Source organism: Procambarus clarkii, chromosome 57 (assembly GCF_040958095.1).
Source record: "Procambarus clarkii isolate CNS0578487 chromosome 57, FALCON_Pclarkii_2.0, whole genome shotgun sequence".
Taxonomy (NCBI): Eukaryota; Metazoa; Arthropoda; class Malacostraca; order Decapoda; family Cambaridae; genus Procambarus; species Procambarus clarkii.
In genome coordinates this window covers 12,959,175-12,976,227 of record NC_091206.1, presented here as the reverse complement: position 1 = coordinate 12,976,227, position 17,053 = coordinate 12,959,175, and the positions used below count along the sequence as shown (strand labels likewise).

The 17,053-nt window shown below is 49.5% G+C and overlaps 3 protein-coding genes across 4 annotated transcripts in view; 2 read left to right on the top strand and 1 right to left on the bottom strand.

Annotated features, from left to right (window-relative positions):
* Positions 1–17,053, top strand: part of LOC123745051 (unconventional myosin-IXb) — a 327,701-nt gene that overhangs the window by 76,426 nt on the left and 234,222 nt on the right. The window lies entirely within an intron of this gene.
* LOC123745052 (serine/arginine repetitive matrix protein 2) overlaps positions 1–17,053 on the bottom strand; it is a 166,709-nt gene that overhangs the window by 78,522 nt on the left and 71,134 nt on the right. The gene's annotated exons all lie outside the window — the stretch shown is intronic.
* LOC123744959 (uncharacterized) lies at positions 14,476–15,117 on the top strand. The gene has a single exon (XM_045725181.1). It carries the CDS (start codon positions 14,476–14,478, stop codon positions 15,115–15,117), a length of 642 nt encoding a protein of 213 aa, XP_045581137.1.

The window sequence follows — 17,053 nt, the reverse complement described above, 5'->3', positions numbered from 1 at the left end:
ACCCCTCCCTGCCTCTCTCTCACTACCCCTCCCTGCCTCTCACTACCCCTCCCTGTTTCTCTCTCACTACCCCTCCCTGCCTCTCTCTCACTACCCCTCCCTGCCTCTCTCTCACTACCCCTCCCTGCCTCTCTCACTACCCCTCCCTGTCTCTCTCTCACTACCCCTCCCTGCCTCTCACTACCTCTCACTACCCCTCCCTGTCTCTCTCTCACTACCCCTCCCTGTCTCTCTCTCACTACCCCTCCCTGTCTCTCTCTCACTACCCCTCCCTGTCTCTCTCTCACTACCCCTCCCTGTCTCTCTCTCACTACCCCTCCCTGTCTCTCTCTCACTACCCCTCCCTGCCTCTCTCTCACTACCCCTCCCTGCCTCTCTCTCACTACCCCTCCCTGCCTCTCTCTCACTACCCCTCCCTGCCTCTCTCTCACTACCCCTCCCTGCCTCTCTCTCACTACCCCTCCCTGCCTCTCTCTCACTACCCCTCCCTGCCTCTCTCTCACTACCCCTCCCTGCCTCTCTCTCACTACCCCTCCCTGCCTCTCTCTCACTACCCCTCCCTGCCTCTCTCTCACTACCCCTCCCTGCCTCTCTCTCACTACCCCTCCCTGCCTCTCTCTCACTACCCCTCCCTGCCTCTCTCTCACTACCCCTCCCTGCCTCTCTCTCACTACCCCTCCCTGCCTCTCTCTCACTACCCCTCCCTGCCTCTCTCTCACTACCCCTCCCTGCCTCTCTCTCACTACCCCTCCCTGTCTCTCTCTCACTACCCCTCCCTGCCTCTCTCTCACTACCCCTCCCTGCCTCTCTCTCACTACCCCTCCCTGCCTCTCTCTCACTACCCCTCCCTGCCTCTCTCTCACTACCCCTCCCTGCCTCTCTCTCACTACCCCTCCCTGCCTCTCTCTCACTACCCCTCCCTGCCTCTCTCTCACTACCCCTCCCTGCCTCTCTCTCACTACCCCTCCCTGCCTCTCTCCCTAGCTCTCTCTGCTTCCCCCTGCTCCTCCCTGCCTCGACTTGCCTTTACCTGGCCACTTACTGCTCTCCCTTCACAAGAAAATTGTCCACTTGAATTGGTTGGTTCAGCGACGGTTTCGCTTCTTGCAGGGACGGCGTTCGATCCCCGATGGTCCACGTAGCTGGACAGCGAGCCTGTCTATCACTCTTCCTGTCCTTCTTTTCTGTCTTCTGTCGACTTTCCACTCTAGGCAAAAATGCAACTGTTTCCCTTAACCAGAAACGTACGAACCCAAGCAACCCACCTAACCTATCGAGGCCCATCCATAAAATACGCCAATATTACCGGATTTTAATTTGTACCAGTACGTCGCATTTATAACGGATTACACACGAAATACGACGTATTACGTATTGAGGGGGCAGAGAAAACTTCGACTAATGGCTAATTAGCCTCGTGTAGCATTATCTTGACACGCGTGCGGGCACGAATTACTATATAAAGAGAGTGGTTACCAGAGCACGTGGTTCGTGGATGCCTTTCACGAACTCTCTGGCACTTCACCTCGCGTTTGCAGCGTAATATATATATATATATATATATATATATATATATATATATATATATATATATATATATATATATATATATATATATATATATATATATGGTTCAAAAGTTGGCAAGAATTACGGGCTATTCATGCCCGTGCCACCTCTTGGGTGGCTTAATCTTTATCGTTGGCAAGGACAGATTTACGGGCTCACCATAGCCCGTGCTACATGGACACTTCGTTCTGAGTAGCTAAATCTGGCAAGGACAAATGTGTTCAATTACCAAAGTGCTCAAGATTGTTTTAAGTTGGAATTTGTCCCTTTGTGCTTCTTTTTTTTTCTTTTTTTTTCTTTTTTTTTTATTATTATTTTCTACCACAGACGTGGCCACACATTTACAATGCTAACCAGCATATATACATTGTTGTGCTTCTTTAGGTATACGACGGAGGTGTGGGACTTGTCTGGTGGGACTCTTCGGTCGCTTCCTTATTGTATGTGTCCTGGCTCACAAAGGTACAGCTAATAGGTACAGGAAAGGTACAGCTATTGTTAAGGAAGGCGGGGGGGGGGGGGGGAGGGAGGTTTATGATGTAATGTTTTTTCTCTCTCTCTCTCTCTCTCTCTCTCTCTCTCTCTCTCTCTCTCTCTCTCTCTCTCTCTCTCTCTCTCTCTCTCTCTCTCTCTCTCTCTCTCTCTCTCTCATACACACACACACACACACACACACACACACACACACACACACACACACACACACACACACACACACACACACACACTGGCGCCCGCTGCACAGTTCTACTGGAGCTGACATATGAGGTCATCTCCAGGACCCGTAGGGGGGGCGGAAAGAATAAGAGGAAGACATTGAGAATGAATTGGAAGGGGAAGGCCTGGGTGAAAGTTGAAGACTGTGTAAACGAACTAGAGAGAGAGAGAGAGAGAGAGAGAGAGAGAGAGAGAGAGAGAGAGAGAGAGAGAGAGAGAGAGAGAGAAGCTGGGCAAACACACACACAGTCTGTGGTCGGGGTCTCGTGGTTGAGTAGACAGCGCGCAGGTCACGTAATTCTGTGGTCCGGGGTTCGATTCCCGGCGCCGGTGAGAACCAATTGGCAGAGTTTCTTGCACCCTGATGCCCCTGTTACCTAGCAGTAAATAGGTACCTGGGAGTTAGACAGCTGTCACGGGCTGCTTCCTGAGTGTTTGTGAGTGTGAAAAAATAGTTAGTAGTTAGTAACAATTAATTAATTGACAGTTGAGAGACGGGCCGAAAGAGCAGAGTTCAACCTCCTCAAACACAACTAGGTGAATACAACTAGGTGAATATACACACACACACACACACACACACACACACACACACACACACACACACACACCAAAGAGCCAGAGCTCAACCCCCGCAAACACAACTAGGTGAGTGTACACACACAAGATAGGATCACGTTTTCTGTTGAAGTACGAGAAAGTATATATATATATATGATGTAACTCATTGTATGAAAAGCCACCATAACTCTGGTGCAGGAAGGAGGAGGTCGGTTCCTTCAGCCCCATCTTGCGTCATCTTTATCTTTCCCTTTCTCTTTCATTTATCTTCTCTCTTTACACCCCCGTCTTCTCTTCCTCAACTGTTACTTGCTCCTGTTTTATCTCCGTCTTCCAGTTTCTAATTTTTCTAATTTCTTCTAATTTTTCCACTACCAGTCTTCGATTTCCATTTTTTTTATTTTGTCTCTTCCTACTTTTCCGTCTTATTCCTTACTATGTATCTTAATTTTCTTTGTTCCGTTTTCTTCCTCATCCTATTTTTCCTCGTCCTTTTGCTGCTCTTCCTTATTGTTTTCCTTGGCATCTTTATTTTCCTCTTTATTATTTTCCATTGTTACATAATTTTCATATTTTTCTGCTTCTCGTGTTACTCACCCTTTTCATTTTCTTCTCCTTCTGCTGCCCTTCCTCCTCCTTGCCCTTCCTCCTCCTTGCCCTTCCTCCTCCTTGCCCTTCCTCCTCCTTGCCCTTCCTCCTCCTTGCCCTTCCTCCTCCTTGCCCTTCCTCCTCCTTGCCCTTCCTCCTCCTTGCCCTTCCTCCTCCTTGCCCTTCCTCCTCCTGCCCCTCCTGCTCCTCCAGAGGGACTCGCCAGCAGCACACTAATGCCTCCTAAGTTCGTCGACTTCACCTGAAGACACGAAACTTTCTCCTGCTGAACCCCACAGAGTGAGCCTCTGTTGGTGTTAGCTGGTGGCCCCTGTTGATGATCCTGTTGCTAATGGCTAGTGCGGTTCCCGTTGATCCTGTTGTTGCTATCTGTTTCCTAACAGTCCCGATGACCTGGAGCATACCTGGAGAGGGTTTCGAGAGCTCTTTTCCCCGAGCCCGGCTCGGGGAATAGAACTCGACTCGAACTCGAAGTCGAACTAACAGGCTCGACTTGTGATAACTTAATCCAACAGACTGTTCTTTGGAGCGGCCCTGCTGGCCCACATATCCACGACAGCCCCGGTTGGTCCGGCACTTCTTTCAGAAATGTATCTAATTGTTTCTTCAAGAAGTTCATCTTTGTTCCAGCAATATTTTGAATGCTTGTTGGGAGGGTGTTGAACAGCCGTGGACCCCTGATGTTCAGTGCTCTCTGGTTGTGTCTATGGCACCTCTACTCCTCACTGGTTCTAGTCTGCATTTCCTTCCGTGTCTTTCACTCCAGCGTGTTATTATTCAACTGCAATGTATCGGAAATTAAATGAAAAAGGGAAAGCTTGGAATTAGAGAAAATGACTGGTGATAGTGGCTGATGGTGATGGGTTGTGGTGGCTGGTGGTGGTGGGTTGTGGTGACTGGTGGTGGTGGGTTGTGGTGACTGGTGGTGGTGGGTTGTGGTGACTGGTGGTGGTGGTGGGTTGTGGTGGCTGGTGGTGGTGGTAACTGACACGGTTGTGCATTGTGTGTGTGTTGATGTGGCCTCGCTGGGCCTCCACATCCGGTGAGAAGGAACCTAAGTCGGTGCCTGTGTGTGTGTGGGGGGGGGGGGGTCCTGTGGCTAGAGTACACGCCTCTTCTGTGGGTCACCGTAGAGGAGTAGATGGGGGAAAGAGGGAGAGGGTTTGTATTTCCTCCTCAGGTACTGTAAATGAAAGATGGGGGAGGGGGATTGAGGGGAGAAGCATACAGGGCATAATAGGGAGGCAAATAGTGTATACAAAGATTTACGGGCTATTCATGCCCGTGCCACCTCTTGGACGGCTTTAATCTTCATCAATCAATGGTCTACAAAGTGATTATAGTTGGATAAACTGGGCACTCAGACAGGAGACACGTTGAGCTACGAGCAGCTTATTAGAGATGTTATGAAGCTGGTATCTTGTGTATATCTGTACACAGGGAAACAAGGTTGAGGTAGTTGAAGCTGACGTCATTTGAAGATGGGAGTCTCAAGAAATTCGTAATTATTAACGTCGGAGAAAATGGCGACAAGGAAACCTGTTTCGATCGAGATAATCCGGAAGCTGGCAACGCTGACGACTCACATGTGGCTTTGTTTACCTTTTGTATACACGTGGCAACTACACACCTGGATGTGAGGCAGGCTTCTGGGCGTCTAAGGGTTAGGTTTGCCTCCTATCAAATACGAATTGGTAAACTCACACACTCTCCTCAGCTCTTTCCTTTTTATTTCATCTTTTTAACTCTCTCTCTCTCTCTCTCTCTCTCTCTCTCTCTCTCTCTCTCTCTCTCTCTCTCTCTCTCTCTCTCCCCTTCCTTCCTTCCTGCTGAAGCACCCATCAGCAGAATAACGACGTCTGCATACGCCAGCCTGTCAAACATCCCATTATCCTTCAGGAACTTGGGCAAAGATTCCTCCTAGCATCCTTTTGAAACCAATCATTGAGTATGCTGCCCCAGCATGGAACCCCTGCCTAAAGAAAAACAAACTAGAATAAGTCCAAACAATGCAACAAGCCATGTTCCTGAGGTAAGGGGACCGAGCTATGAAGAAAGACTTCGGTTTCAACCCTTTTACCCTGTCGTAGCTCAGTCGATTAAGGCAGTGTCTGGGATGCTCCCAGACGCAGGTTCGAATCCTCGTCACTACCTTTGTGGATTTGTTCATAACACTGAGGGAACTGGACCTCACTACACTGGAGGACAAAGGACAGGGCAATCATGATAAGGGCGTAAAAGATACAGAGAGAGGGATTAACAGTAGATATAAAATCGATGTTTTAATTAAGGAACAGCAGAACGAGAGGACATAATTGGAAACTGGAAGGAACTAGACTAGAAAAAGTCGTCGAAGCCAATTCAACGACTTTTTTTAAATGTAAATAATCGACGACACAGTTTGAAACGTAAATAATCGTCGGAAAGATAATTTACATTTACAGCAAAGGTAATGCATGAGAGATGATCGATCCCCTGCAAGCACAACAAATTCAAATTCAAGAATTCAAATGTTTATTCAGGTAAAGTACATACATACAATCTTGAGATATATCTTGAGATGATTTCGGGGCTTTAGTGTCCCTACGGCCCGGTCCTCGACCGGGCTTCCAACCCCAGGAAGCAGCCCGTGACAGCTGACTAACTCCCAGGTACCTATTTTACTGCTAGGTAACAGGGGCATAGGGTGAAAGAAACTCTGCCCATTGTTTCTCGCCGGCGCCTGGGATCGAACCCAGGACCACAGGATCACAAGTCCAGCGTGCTGTCCGCTCGGCCGACCGGCTCCCGGTTACAAGAGGTTATACAAAAATTTATAGATTTATAGATAGAACTAGTACATACAATACCTAAAGCCACTATTACGCAAAGCGTTTCGGGCAGCTTCGAAGAACTTTGTGTGTACAACTAGACGAGTTCACTCGCTCGCTCACTCTCATTCACTCACTCTCATTCACTCACTCATTCACTCATTCTCTCATTCACTCACTCACTCACTCATTCTCTCATTCACTCACTCGCTCACCTACTTCAACCAATAAGAGAACAAAAACAAAAGGTGCACTTTCCCGGGAGGGGGGGGGGAGGGGGAGGAGGGAGCCGGACAGACAGACACACTAGGTTAGTGGGACACAGTGTGAGGTTCAGTGGTGCACTTAAGGCCTATCCAACCCCTGGAGGGCTAGGAGCGCCACCCCCGTTGCCTACTGACCAACCAGTCCTGTGTGTACTCCAGTCCTGGGTGTGGTACAGGCCGGTACACTGTTCTTAGTGCTTGTACACCCGCAGCCAGGGGTTTACCGGAGACTATATCGCCGATCTAGGGCGCGAGACACAGCCACACACACACACACACACACACACACACACACACACACACACACACACACACACACACACACACACACACACACACACACACACACACACAATCTTGATCACCACATTCAAGATTCTCACGGGAATTGATAGGGTAGATAAAGACAGTCTATTTAACACAAGGGGCACACGCACTAGGGGACACAGGTGGAAACTGAGTGCCCAAATGAGCCACAGAGATATTAGAAAGAACTTTTTTAGTGTCAGAGTGGTTGACAAATGGAATGCATTAGGGAGTGATGTGGTGGAGGCTGACTCCATACACAGTTTCAAGTGTAGATATGATAGAGCCCGATAGGCTCAGGAACCTGTACACCAGTTGATTGACGGTTGAGAGGCGGGACCAAAGAGCCAGAGCTCAACACCCCCGCAAGCATAACTAGGTAAGTACACACACACATTCTCTATCTACCTACCTGTGTGTGTGTGTATATATATATATACGTAATCTCCTTCCGTTATACATACCTTCCTTCCCTCCCTCTATCTTCCTACACCACACAACTTTCTACACTACTACCCCCTACACCTTCCCCACCCCCCTTACCTGGGGGATGTAGCAGGGTTGTGGTTGAACACCCATGTAGCAGGGTTGTGGTTGAACACCCCCATGTAGCAGGGTTGTGGTTGAACACCCCCATGTAGCAGGGTTGTGTTGAACACCCCCATGTAGCAGGGTTGTGTTGAACACCCCCATGTAGCAGGGTTGTGGTTGAACACCCCCCATGTAGCAGGGTTGTGGTTGAACACCCCCCATGTAGCAGGGTTGTGGTTGAACACCCCCCATGTAGCAGGGTTGTGGTTGAACACCCCCCATGTAGCAGGGTTGTGGTTGAACACCCCCCATGTAGCAGGGTTGTGGTTGAACACCCCCATGTAGCAGGGTTGTGGTTGAACACCCCCCATGTAGCAGGGTTGTGGTTGAACACCCCCATGTAGCAGGGTTGTGGTTGAACACCCCCATGTAGCAGGGTTGTGGTTGAACACCCCCATGTAGCAGGGTTGTGGTTGAACACCCCCATGTAGCAGGGTTGTGGTTGAACACCCCCATGTAGCAGGGTTGTGGTTGAACACCCCCATGTAGCAGGGTTGTGGTTGAACACCCCCATGTAGCAGGGTTGTGGTTGAACACCCCCATGTAGCAGGGTTGTGTTGAACACCCCCATGTAGCAGGGTTGTGTTGAACACCCCCATGTAGCAGGGTTGTGTTGAACACCCCCATGTAGCAGGGTTGTGTTGAACACCCCCATGTAGCAGGGTTGTGGTTGAACACCCCATGTAGCAGGGTTGTGGTTGAACACCCCCATGTAGCAGGGTTGTGTTGAACACCCCATGTAGCAGGGTTGTGGTTGAACACCATGGGACAAGAGACCCTCCGCCTCTATATTAGTTAAAATTACCACAGTTTTACTCCTTGCAAACACCTGTCCATTCTGCTGCTTGCAATGTTCTCACGCTTCTGTGGCCCACACCTGTTGTATCTACACCTGCATTTCACCTCGACACACACATGCACAGGTCTCGCCTACACCTGACATACCACCACCTCATACTTACCACTCCTGTTTGTCCCATTAACATCTGACATACTCTCACGTGTCGCAGCTACACCTGAAAGACCTACACCTGTCACTCCAACTGACTCACACCTGTAATACCTGTACTCTAAGACATGCCAAACATTCAAGACTCAATAATAACAGCAAATGATTAAAATAACAGTGGGTGGTGCCACTGAGGTTGGTGAAAGTAACGGGGGTCGGTCGGAACGTGAACTCCAGTATGAAAAATAACATTAACAATAACACGGGAAAATAACAGTAATCCCAATACAATAATAATACTGATAACTGAGAACATTGAAAGATAAGACAATATTATCATCTGGTCTTTATTAATCTGTCAGTTTCTTGTTGTTTTGGGTTTGAATTTTTTTTTTAATTCTTGGTTTGAACATTATTCGGGAGTGTTCGATCAATTTTGGGTTGTTATCTTTTCCTTCCCTCTCCCTTCCCTCTCCCTTCCCTCTCCCTTCCCTCTCCCTTCCCTCTCCCTTCCCTCTCCCTTCTTCCTTCCCTCTCTCTTCCATCTTAGGTCATACCAGAGTGACGCAGCAGCTGCGAGAGGCAGCAGCGTCTTGCTCGGTAAAACACAGAGACCAGAATTGTGCGGATGTGACGCTTTGTAATTAGACATTATTGTACTTATCCAAAGACATAATTTGCCCTCAAACGCTGAGGTATTAGTGGCTTTAGGTATAGTATGTGCTGGCTCTGTCTAGAAGTCCAACATTATGTTTGTAACGTCTTCTATGTAGGTACTTTTACCTCAATAAACATTAATTTATTTATTTATAATATGCGATGTAAAGGCTGCCAGTTGGTTTACAGATTTGTGTAAGTTTGAAATTGAAATAAGTTTATTGAGGTAAAATACACACAAAGGGATGAGGTAGCTCAAGCTATTCTCACCCCGTTCAGTACATCGTGTTAATACATACATATACACACATCACAAGCAATAAACGTATTACCGAACATTCTGAGAGATAAACATATACATTTCCTATTTGTGTAAGTGGTTCACTGCTCGGTTATCTTGATGATTTCGGGGCTTTAGTGTCCCCGCGGCAGGATCCAGGACCACAGGATCACAAGTCCAGCGTGCTGTCCGCTCGGCCGACCGGCTCCCCAGAGTTGAGAGTTGAGGTTAGTGTCTCAAAGTCGATGGGAAGGAAGGTAGGAAGGAACTATCGGGAAAGCGCCAAGCCATTGCGACTATATAGCACTGGGAAAGGGGTCAGGATAAGGATTTGGGATGGGACGGAGGGAAGGAATGGTGCCCAACCACTTGGACAGTCGGGGATTGAACGCCGACCTGCATGAAGCGAGACCATCGCTCTACCGTCCAGTACAAGTAAAGTCGATGGGAATGTCAGACTTCACTGTGTTTAGGGTTTAATGAACTCCGAGTGATCGTGTCATTGCTGTGATCAAGTGATCTGTTACAGCACCTCGACACTACAGCATGGGGGGGGGGGGGGTAAATACAAAAAAAGTGACTGTGTTCGCATTTTGCATTGATAAAATAATTTTGGTTTCTCCGTTTCATCAATGGCGTTTTGTTCACATTGTCACTTCTGGACTTTGAGTGATTCATTGAATGTTAAGAAATATATTTTCAAGTCGGTTTTTATTTTCCTGCACGAGAGAAAGTGAAGGTGTTCGAGTAATTCTGTGATTTAACATTTTCTTGTAAAATAGAATGCGCTTCCCATTCTTATTTACTCTCTCTCTCTCTCTCTCTCTCTCTCTCTCTCTCTCTCTCTCTCTCTCTCTCTCTCTCTCTCTCTCTCTCTCTCTCTCGTGCTTGTGTGTAGAGCCACAGTGCCCCTCATTTCGTGGCACTGGTTCAGGTCTGTGCTACTGAATGTCTATTTTTAAAATGGAATTTGGTGAATTTTCCTTCAGTTAGGGTTTCAAGAGACTGTACGTGTGTGTGATACAGCTGTACCTGTCTGTGGTACAACTGTACCTGTCTGTGGTACAACTGTACCTGTCTGTGGTACAACTGTACCTGTCTGTGGTACAACTGTACCTGTCTGTGGTACAACTGTACCTGTCTGTGGTACAACTGTACCTGTCTGTGGTACAACTGTACCTGTCTGTGGTACAACTGTACCTGTCTGTGGTACAACTGTACCTGTCTGTGGTACAACTGTACCTGTCTGTGGTACAACTGTACCTGTCTGTGGTACAAGTTGTACCTCTCTGTAAAATTAAGGTCCAGGGGGCTTCCTTGGTATAATTTTCTTGGCAACATTCACGTGGAAAGTTGTGAACATATTTCCCACACCTGTTGTTTTGGCTCTGTTCAACACCTGCTCTCTCTTACGGTCGCTTAAAGCCTGATTTGTTTCGTACCAGCGTATAGAAGCTCTCTGCGGTGGCTTCAGGCTTATCCCTCTGGGTCCCACGCTCGCTCTCTCCTCTAGCAGCAAATCTAGCCAATGAGTTGTGCTTGCGAGTATGCTTGGGGCTTGTGCTTTCTAAAGAAAAACAAAAAACAGGCGTGTGACATCTGTTTTATTGTTGTGTTGAGTCCCTTTTGTATACATTTCGATCCAGGCTACGTTTTAACTCGCTTTCTCAAAGCCATTTAACGCTATTAAGAAACAACGAAGTCATTCTTGCAACGTTATCTGAGCCAGGAGGGAGTTAGTGTTCTCCAGGTGTGTGTCTGGCCTACTGACTGTCACTCGGTTTCCTTTAGTTACCGCTGTGATGCTCTTGCAAGTTTCTTAAGGGGGATATTTGATATCGATTTTCTTTGTCGGATTATTTTCTATGTCTCGTCTAAATTCTTGGAAGTATGTGCTGTAGCTTTTCCCCCGAGTACTGTCGCTACTCTGGGTACAACTTTCCCCTGAGGTCCAGCAGCCGCGTCCAACAGCCTGGTTGATCAGTCCGGCAACCAGGAGGCCTGGTCGACGACCGGGCCGCGGGGACGCTAAGCCCCGGAAGCACCTCAAGGTAACCTCAAGGAGGTATGTGCCTCAGAGTACCAAGTTTACATATAAACAACCCCTTAAGCGGGTTTAATTGGAATGCACCTACATGCTTTTTTTCCCCTCCAGGAATATACCTTCGAGGGGCCCTAAGCCTCTGGCTGCCCCCCCCCCCCACCCACACCCCTCACCCATGCCTAAATAAGCCTGTTCTCACGCCAATTGGCTCGTTCCCACTATGTGAAAAGCGTTCAGTTTGTACGCTATGACCTAACTTTGGTGTACGAACCGACAGTGAGTCATAACAGAGATTTCCCATCCGTGCAATTCTTTCTTTGTATAAATGTTTATTCCTTGCATTGCTTAGATTGTTCATTCCATTAATTGTTACATGAACAGTTGTTTACAATTACCTTGATGATATGGTGTCAGATAAATTATTTATCAGTCAATAAATCTAAGAATCTATTATAATTAGATAATTTAGTTTTAATATAAATTTGAGATTATATTCAAACTCAACCGAAGGAGATCACTGGCTGAGAGACAGAGAGGTCACTGGCTGAGAGACAGAGAGGTCACTGGCTGAGAGACAGAGAGGTCACTGGCTGAGAGACAGAGGTGTCACTGGCTGAGAGACAGAGAGGTCACTGGCTGAGAGACAGAGAGGTCACTGGCTGAGAGACAGAGAGGTCACTGGCTGAGAGACAGAGAGGTCACTGGCTGAGAGACAGAGAGGTCACTGGCTGAGAGACAGAGAGGTCACTGGCTGAGAGACAGAGAGGTCACTGGCTGAGAGACAGAGAGGTCACTGGCTGAGAGACAGAGAGGTCACTGGCTGAGAGACAGAGAGGTCACTGGCTGAGAGACAGAGAGGTCACTGGCTGAGAGACAGAGAGGTCACTGGCTGAGAGACAGAGAGGTCACTGGCTGAGAGACAGAGAGGTCACTGGCTGAGAGACAGAGAGGTCACTGGCTGAGAGACAGAGAGGTCACTGGCTGAGAGACAGAGAGGTCACTGGCTGAGAGACAGAGAGGTCACTGGCTGAGAGACAGAGAGGTCACTGGCTGAGAGACAGAGAGGTCACTGGCTGAGAGACAGAGAGGTCACTGGCTGAGAGACAGAGAGGTCACTGGCTGAGAGACAGAGAGGTCACTGGCTGAGAGACAGAGAGGTCACTGGCTGAGAGACAGAGAGGTCACTGGCTGAGAGACAGAGAGGTCACTGGCTGAGAGACAGAGAGGTCACTGGCTGAGAGACAGAGAGGTCACTGGCTGAGAGACAGAGAGGTCACTGGCTGAGAGACAGAGAGGTCACTGGCTGAGAGACAGAGAGGTCACTGGCTGAGAGACAGAGAGGTCACTGGCTGAGAGACAGAGGTGTCACTGGCTGAGAGACAGAGGTGTCACTGGCTGAGAGACAGAGGTGTCACTGGCTGAGAGACAGAGGTGTCACTGGCTGAGAGACAGAGGTGTCACTGGCTGAGAGACAGAGGTGTCACTGGCTGAGAGACAGAGGTGTCACTGGCTGAGAGACAGAGGTGTCACTGGCTGAGAGACAGAGGTGTCACTGGCTGAGAGACAGAGGTGTCACTGGCTGAGAGACAGAGGTGTCACTGGCTGAGAGACAGAGGTGTCACTGGCTGAGAGACAGAGGTGTCACTGGCTGAGAGACAGAGGTGTCACTGGCTGAGAGACAGAGGTGTCACTGGCTGAGAGACAGAGGTGTCACTGGCTGAGAGACAGAGGTGTCACTGGCTGAGAGACAGAGGTGTCACTGGCTGAGAGACAGAGGTGTCACTGGCTGAGAGACAGAGGTGTCACTGGCTGAGAGACAGAGGTGTCACTGGCTGAGAGACAGAGGTGTCACTGGCTGAGAGACAGAGGTGTCACTGGCTGAGAGACAGAGGTGTCACTGGCTGAGAGACAGAGGTGTCACTGGCTGAGAGACAGAGGTGTCACTGGCTGAGAGACAGAGGTGTCACTGGCTGAGAGACAGAGGTGTCACTGGCTGAGAGACAGAGGTGTCACTGGCTGAGAGACAGAGGTGTCACTGGCTGAGAGACAGAGGTGTCACTGGCTGAGAGACAGAGGTGTCACTGGCTGAGAGACAGAGGTGTCACTGGCTGAGAGACAGAGGTGTCACTGGCTGAGAGACAGAGGTGTCACTGGCTGAGAGACAGAGGTGTCACTGGCTGAGAGACAGAGGTGTCACTGGCTGAGAGACAGAGGTGTCACTGGCTGAGAGACAGAGGTGTCACTGGCTGAGAGACAGAGGTGTCACTGGCTGAGAGACAGAGGTGTCACTGGCTGAGAGACAGAGGTGTCACTGGCTGAGAGACAGAGGTGTCACTGGCTGAGAGACAGAGGTGTCACTGGCTGAGAGACAGAGGTGTCACTGGCTGAGAGACAGAGGTGTCACTGGCTGAGAGACAGAGGTGTCACTGGCTGAGAGACAGAGGTGTCACTGGCTGAGAGACAGAGGTGTCACTGGCTGAGAGACAGAGAGGTCACTGGCTGAGAGACAGAGAGGTCACTGGCTGAGACAGAAAGGTAACTTGTTCCAACCACGAGATAAAAAGAAAATTGTCTCGTGTTCGCTTGAAACAAATCTAAATAATGTGAGATGGGGAGTAGAATTATATTCCATTATATTTTTTATAACAATGAGAAGCTTTAACACACGAGCGCTAATAATTATAATTAGTAATTTCATTATAAACTCTGAACAAAAGAAGAGTTAACCCACACATCGGAATCGTAGTCTTCTGTACACATTACTATATACGTCCACTCATGTACGAAAGCCATGTGTGTGTGTACGAGCCTACACCCATATGTGTACCCCTGGTGTACGACCCCACACCCATCTGTGTACCCCCGGTGTACGACCCCACACCCATATGTGTACCCCTGGTGTACGACCCCACACCCATCTGTGTACCCCCGGTGTACGACCCCACACCCATCTGTGTACCCCCGGTGTACGACCCCACACCCATATGTGTACCCCTGGTGTACGACCCCACACCCATCTGTGTACCCCCGGTGTACGACCCCACACCCATATGTGTAACCCTGGCGTACGACCCCACACCCATCTGTGTACCCCCCCGGTGTACGACCCCACACCCATGTGTGCACCCCCGGTGTACGAGCCTACACCCATCTGTGTAACCCTGGTGTACGACCCCACACCCATCTGTGTACCCCCGGTGTACGACCCCACACCCATCTGTGTAACCCTGGTGTACGACCCCACACCCATCTGTGTACCCCCGGTGTACGACCCCACACCCATCTGTGTACCCCCGGTGTACGACCCCACACCCATGTGTGCACCCCCGGTGTACGAGCCTACACCCATCTGTGTAACCCTGGTGTACGACCCCACACCCATCTGTGTACCCCCGGTGTACGACCCCACACCCATCTGTGTAACCCTGGTGTACGACCCCACACCCATCTGTGTACCCCCGGTGTACGACCCCACACCCATCTGTGTACCCCCGGTGTACGACCCCACACCCATCTGTGTACCCCCGGTGTACGACCCCACACCCATCTGTGTACCCCCGGTGTACGACCCCACACCCATCTGTGTACCCACGGTGTACGACCCCACACCCATCTGTGTACCCACGGTGTACGACCCCACACCCATCTGTGTACCCACGGTGTACGACCCCACACCCATCTGTGTATCCCCGGTGTACGACCCCACACCCCGCCTCCAGGACGACCTGTACACGAGGAATGTGCAAACGCATCTCTGAGAATATCGTAAGTCAGCCTCCAGGGGCTGCTCACCTAGCCTTCCGTCCCCTTACCCCTCCCTTTCCCCTCCCTTCCCCTTCCCCTCCCCCTCCCCTTCCCGTACCCTCCCTTTCACTCACTTTCTCGCCCCATGGAAATGCCTGAGTCATTGACAAATCTTTTGCTGTTTGATCCTGATATACCTCCCCCCCCCCCTCCTTTTCCGCATACCCTTCCACCGATACTCTCTCCCCCCCCCCTCCTTTTCCGCATACCCTTCCACCGATACTCTCTCCCCCCCCCCTCCTTTTCCGCATACCCTTCCACCGATACTCTCTCCCCCCCCCTCCTTTTCCGCATACCCTTCCACCGATACTCTCTCCCCCCCCCCCTCCTTTTCCGCATACCCTTCCACCGATACTCTCTCCCCCCCCCCCCCCCCAAGTCTAATACCCTCTCACCCCCTCCCCTTTCACTTCTGTAATCGGTTCCTGACATACCTTCCCCGCCTGCTATAGCTTCCTGATATATCCTATATTTGTCAAATTGTCAGCACTTCGTTTAATTTCCAGTTTTCTGAAGGTATATATATTTTTTACAAGATGCTTCTAGATTTAATCCCACGAAATTCACTTATTTTTACCTCTTTTGAAGATCCCTTAGATGCTTGTGACCCTTATTGTAGTTGGTGAGGTTATAGGAAGGTCTAGTTTCTAATTTATGTATTGAAAATGCTGCATTTTTTAATAAGGGTTCTAGCAGTGATGTTCTAGTAATCTTGAGAGACACTGGAGACGCCCCTGGCTGTTATTACAGGGAGATATTCTTAATCTAACCAGTTTGAGCTCAAGTACTCTCTATTGCTCCTTTTCTACCTTCTGGTGTCTTAGTGTACCGTCTGGTACCTTTTTGTATCATCTGGTACCTTTTTGTTCCGTCTGGTACCTTTTTGTACCATCTGGTACCTTTTTGTACCATCTGGTACCTTTTTGTACCATCTGGTACCTTTTTGTTCCGTCTGGTACCTTTTTGTACCATCTGGTACCTTTTTGTACCATCTGGTACCTTTTTGTACCATCTGGTACCTTTTTGTTCCGTCTGGTATCATTTTTTGTACCCATAGGTGCTCTCCGATGATGTCACAGCCTGAATTAGCCCAGCCTTGACCCGCCTCATTAGCCACCACCAGTACCTCTCACTGACAGATGCATCTATTTCCTTCCTAATCCATTGCAGTGACCCACCTGTTTGCTTCCCCCCCCAACCACCCACCACCTTGACTGCACAACCTCCTCCACCTGTTGATACGGCCCACCTATTGATACGGCCCACCTATTGATACGGCCCACCTGTTGATACGGCCCACCTGTTGATACGGCCCACCTGTTGATACGGCCCACCTGTTGATACGGCCCAGCTCCCTATAGGGACCTATCTGTTATGCGACCACCCAACTCTTACGCCCTGTACCTATACAGTGGCGTCTCTCTTTAACGACCGTCTTCAACACCACTCGTCTTCCATCAGTGGCCCATTCCCCAACCCCTCCCCCCATCAGCGGCCCCATTCCTCAACCCCCATCAGCAGACCATCCTCATTAACCGACCACCTCACCTGCGATCAATCTTCCCTACCACCACTACCCTCTCCTCTACGACCTCAATTCAAAGGCACATCCGACAGCCTTAACGACCAGGCCTTACCCCAGCCCCTACCCACAGTCCCTACCTACAGTCCCTACCCACAGTCCCTATCCCAGCTCCTATCCCAGCCCCTACCTTCACCATAATCCCACATCTCTCCCTTAGCTCAATGAATTGTGGGGTTCAGTCCCTGAGCCCATTATGTGCCTCTGTAACCCTTTCCACTACCGCCCACGGGATGGGTATAGGGTGCATAATAAATGAACTAAACTAAACTAACTCCCTTAAAAGTCCAGAGAATCGACAGCCGCGG

Coding starts and splice junctions, on each gene's coding strand:
- LOC123744959 (XM_045725181.1), top strand. CDS start 14,476: ATGTGTGCACCCCCGGTGTACGAGCCTACACCCATCTGTGTAACCCTG.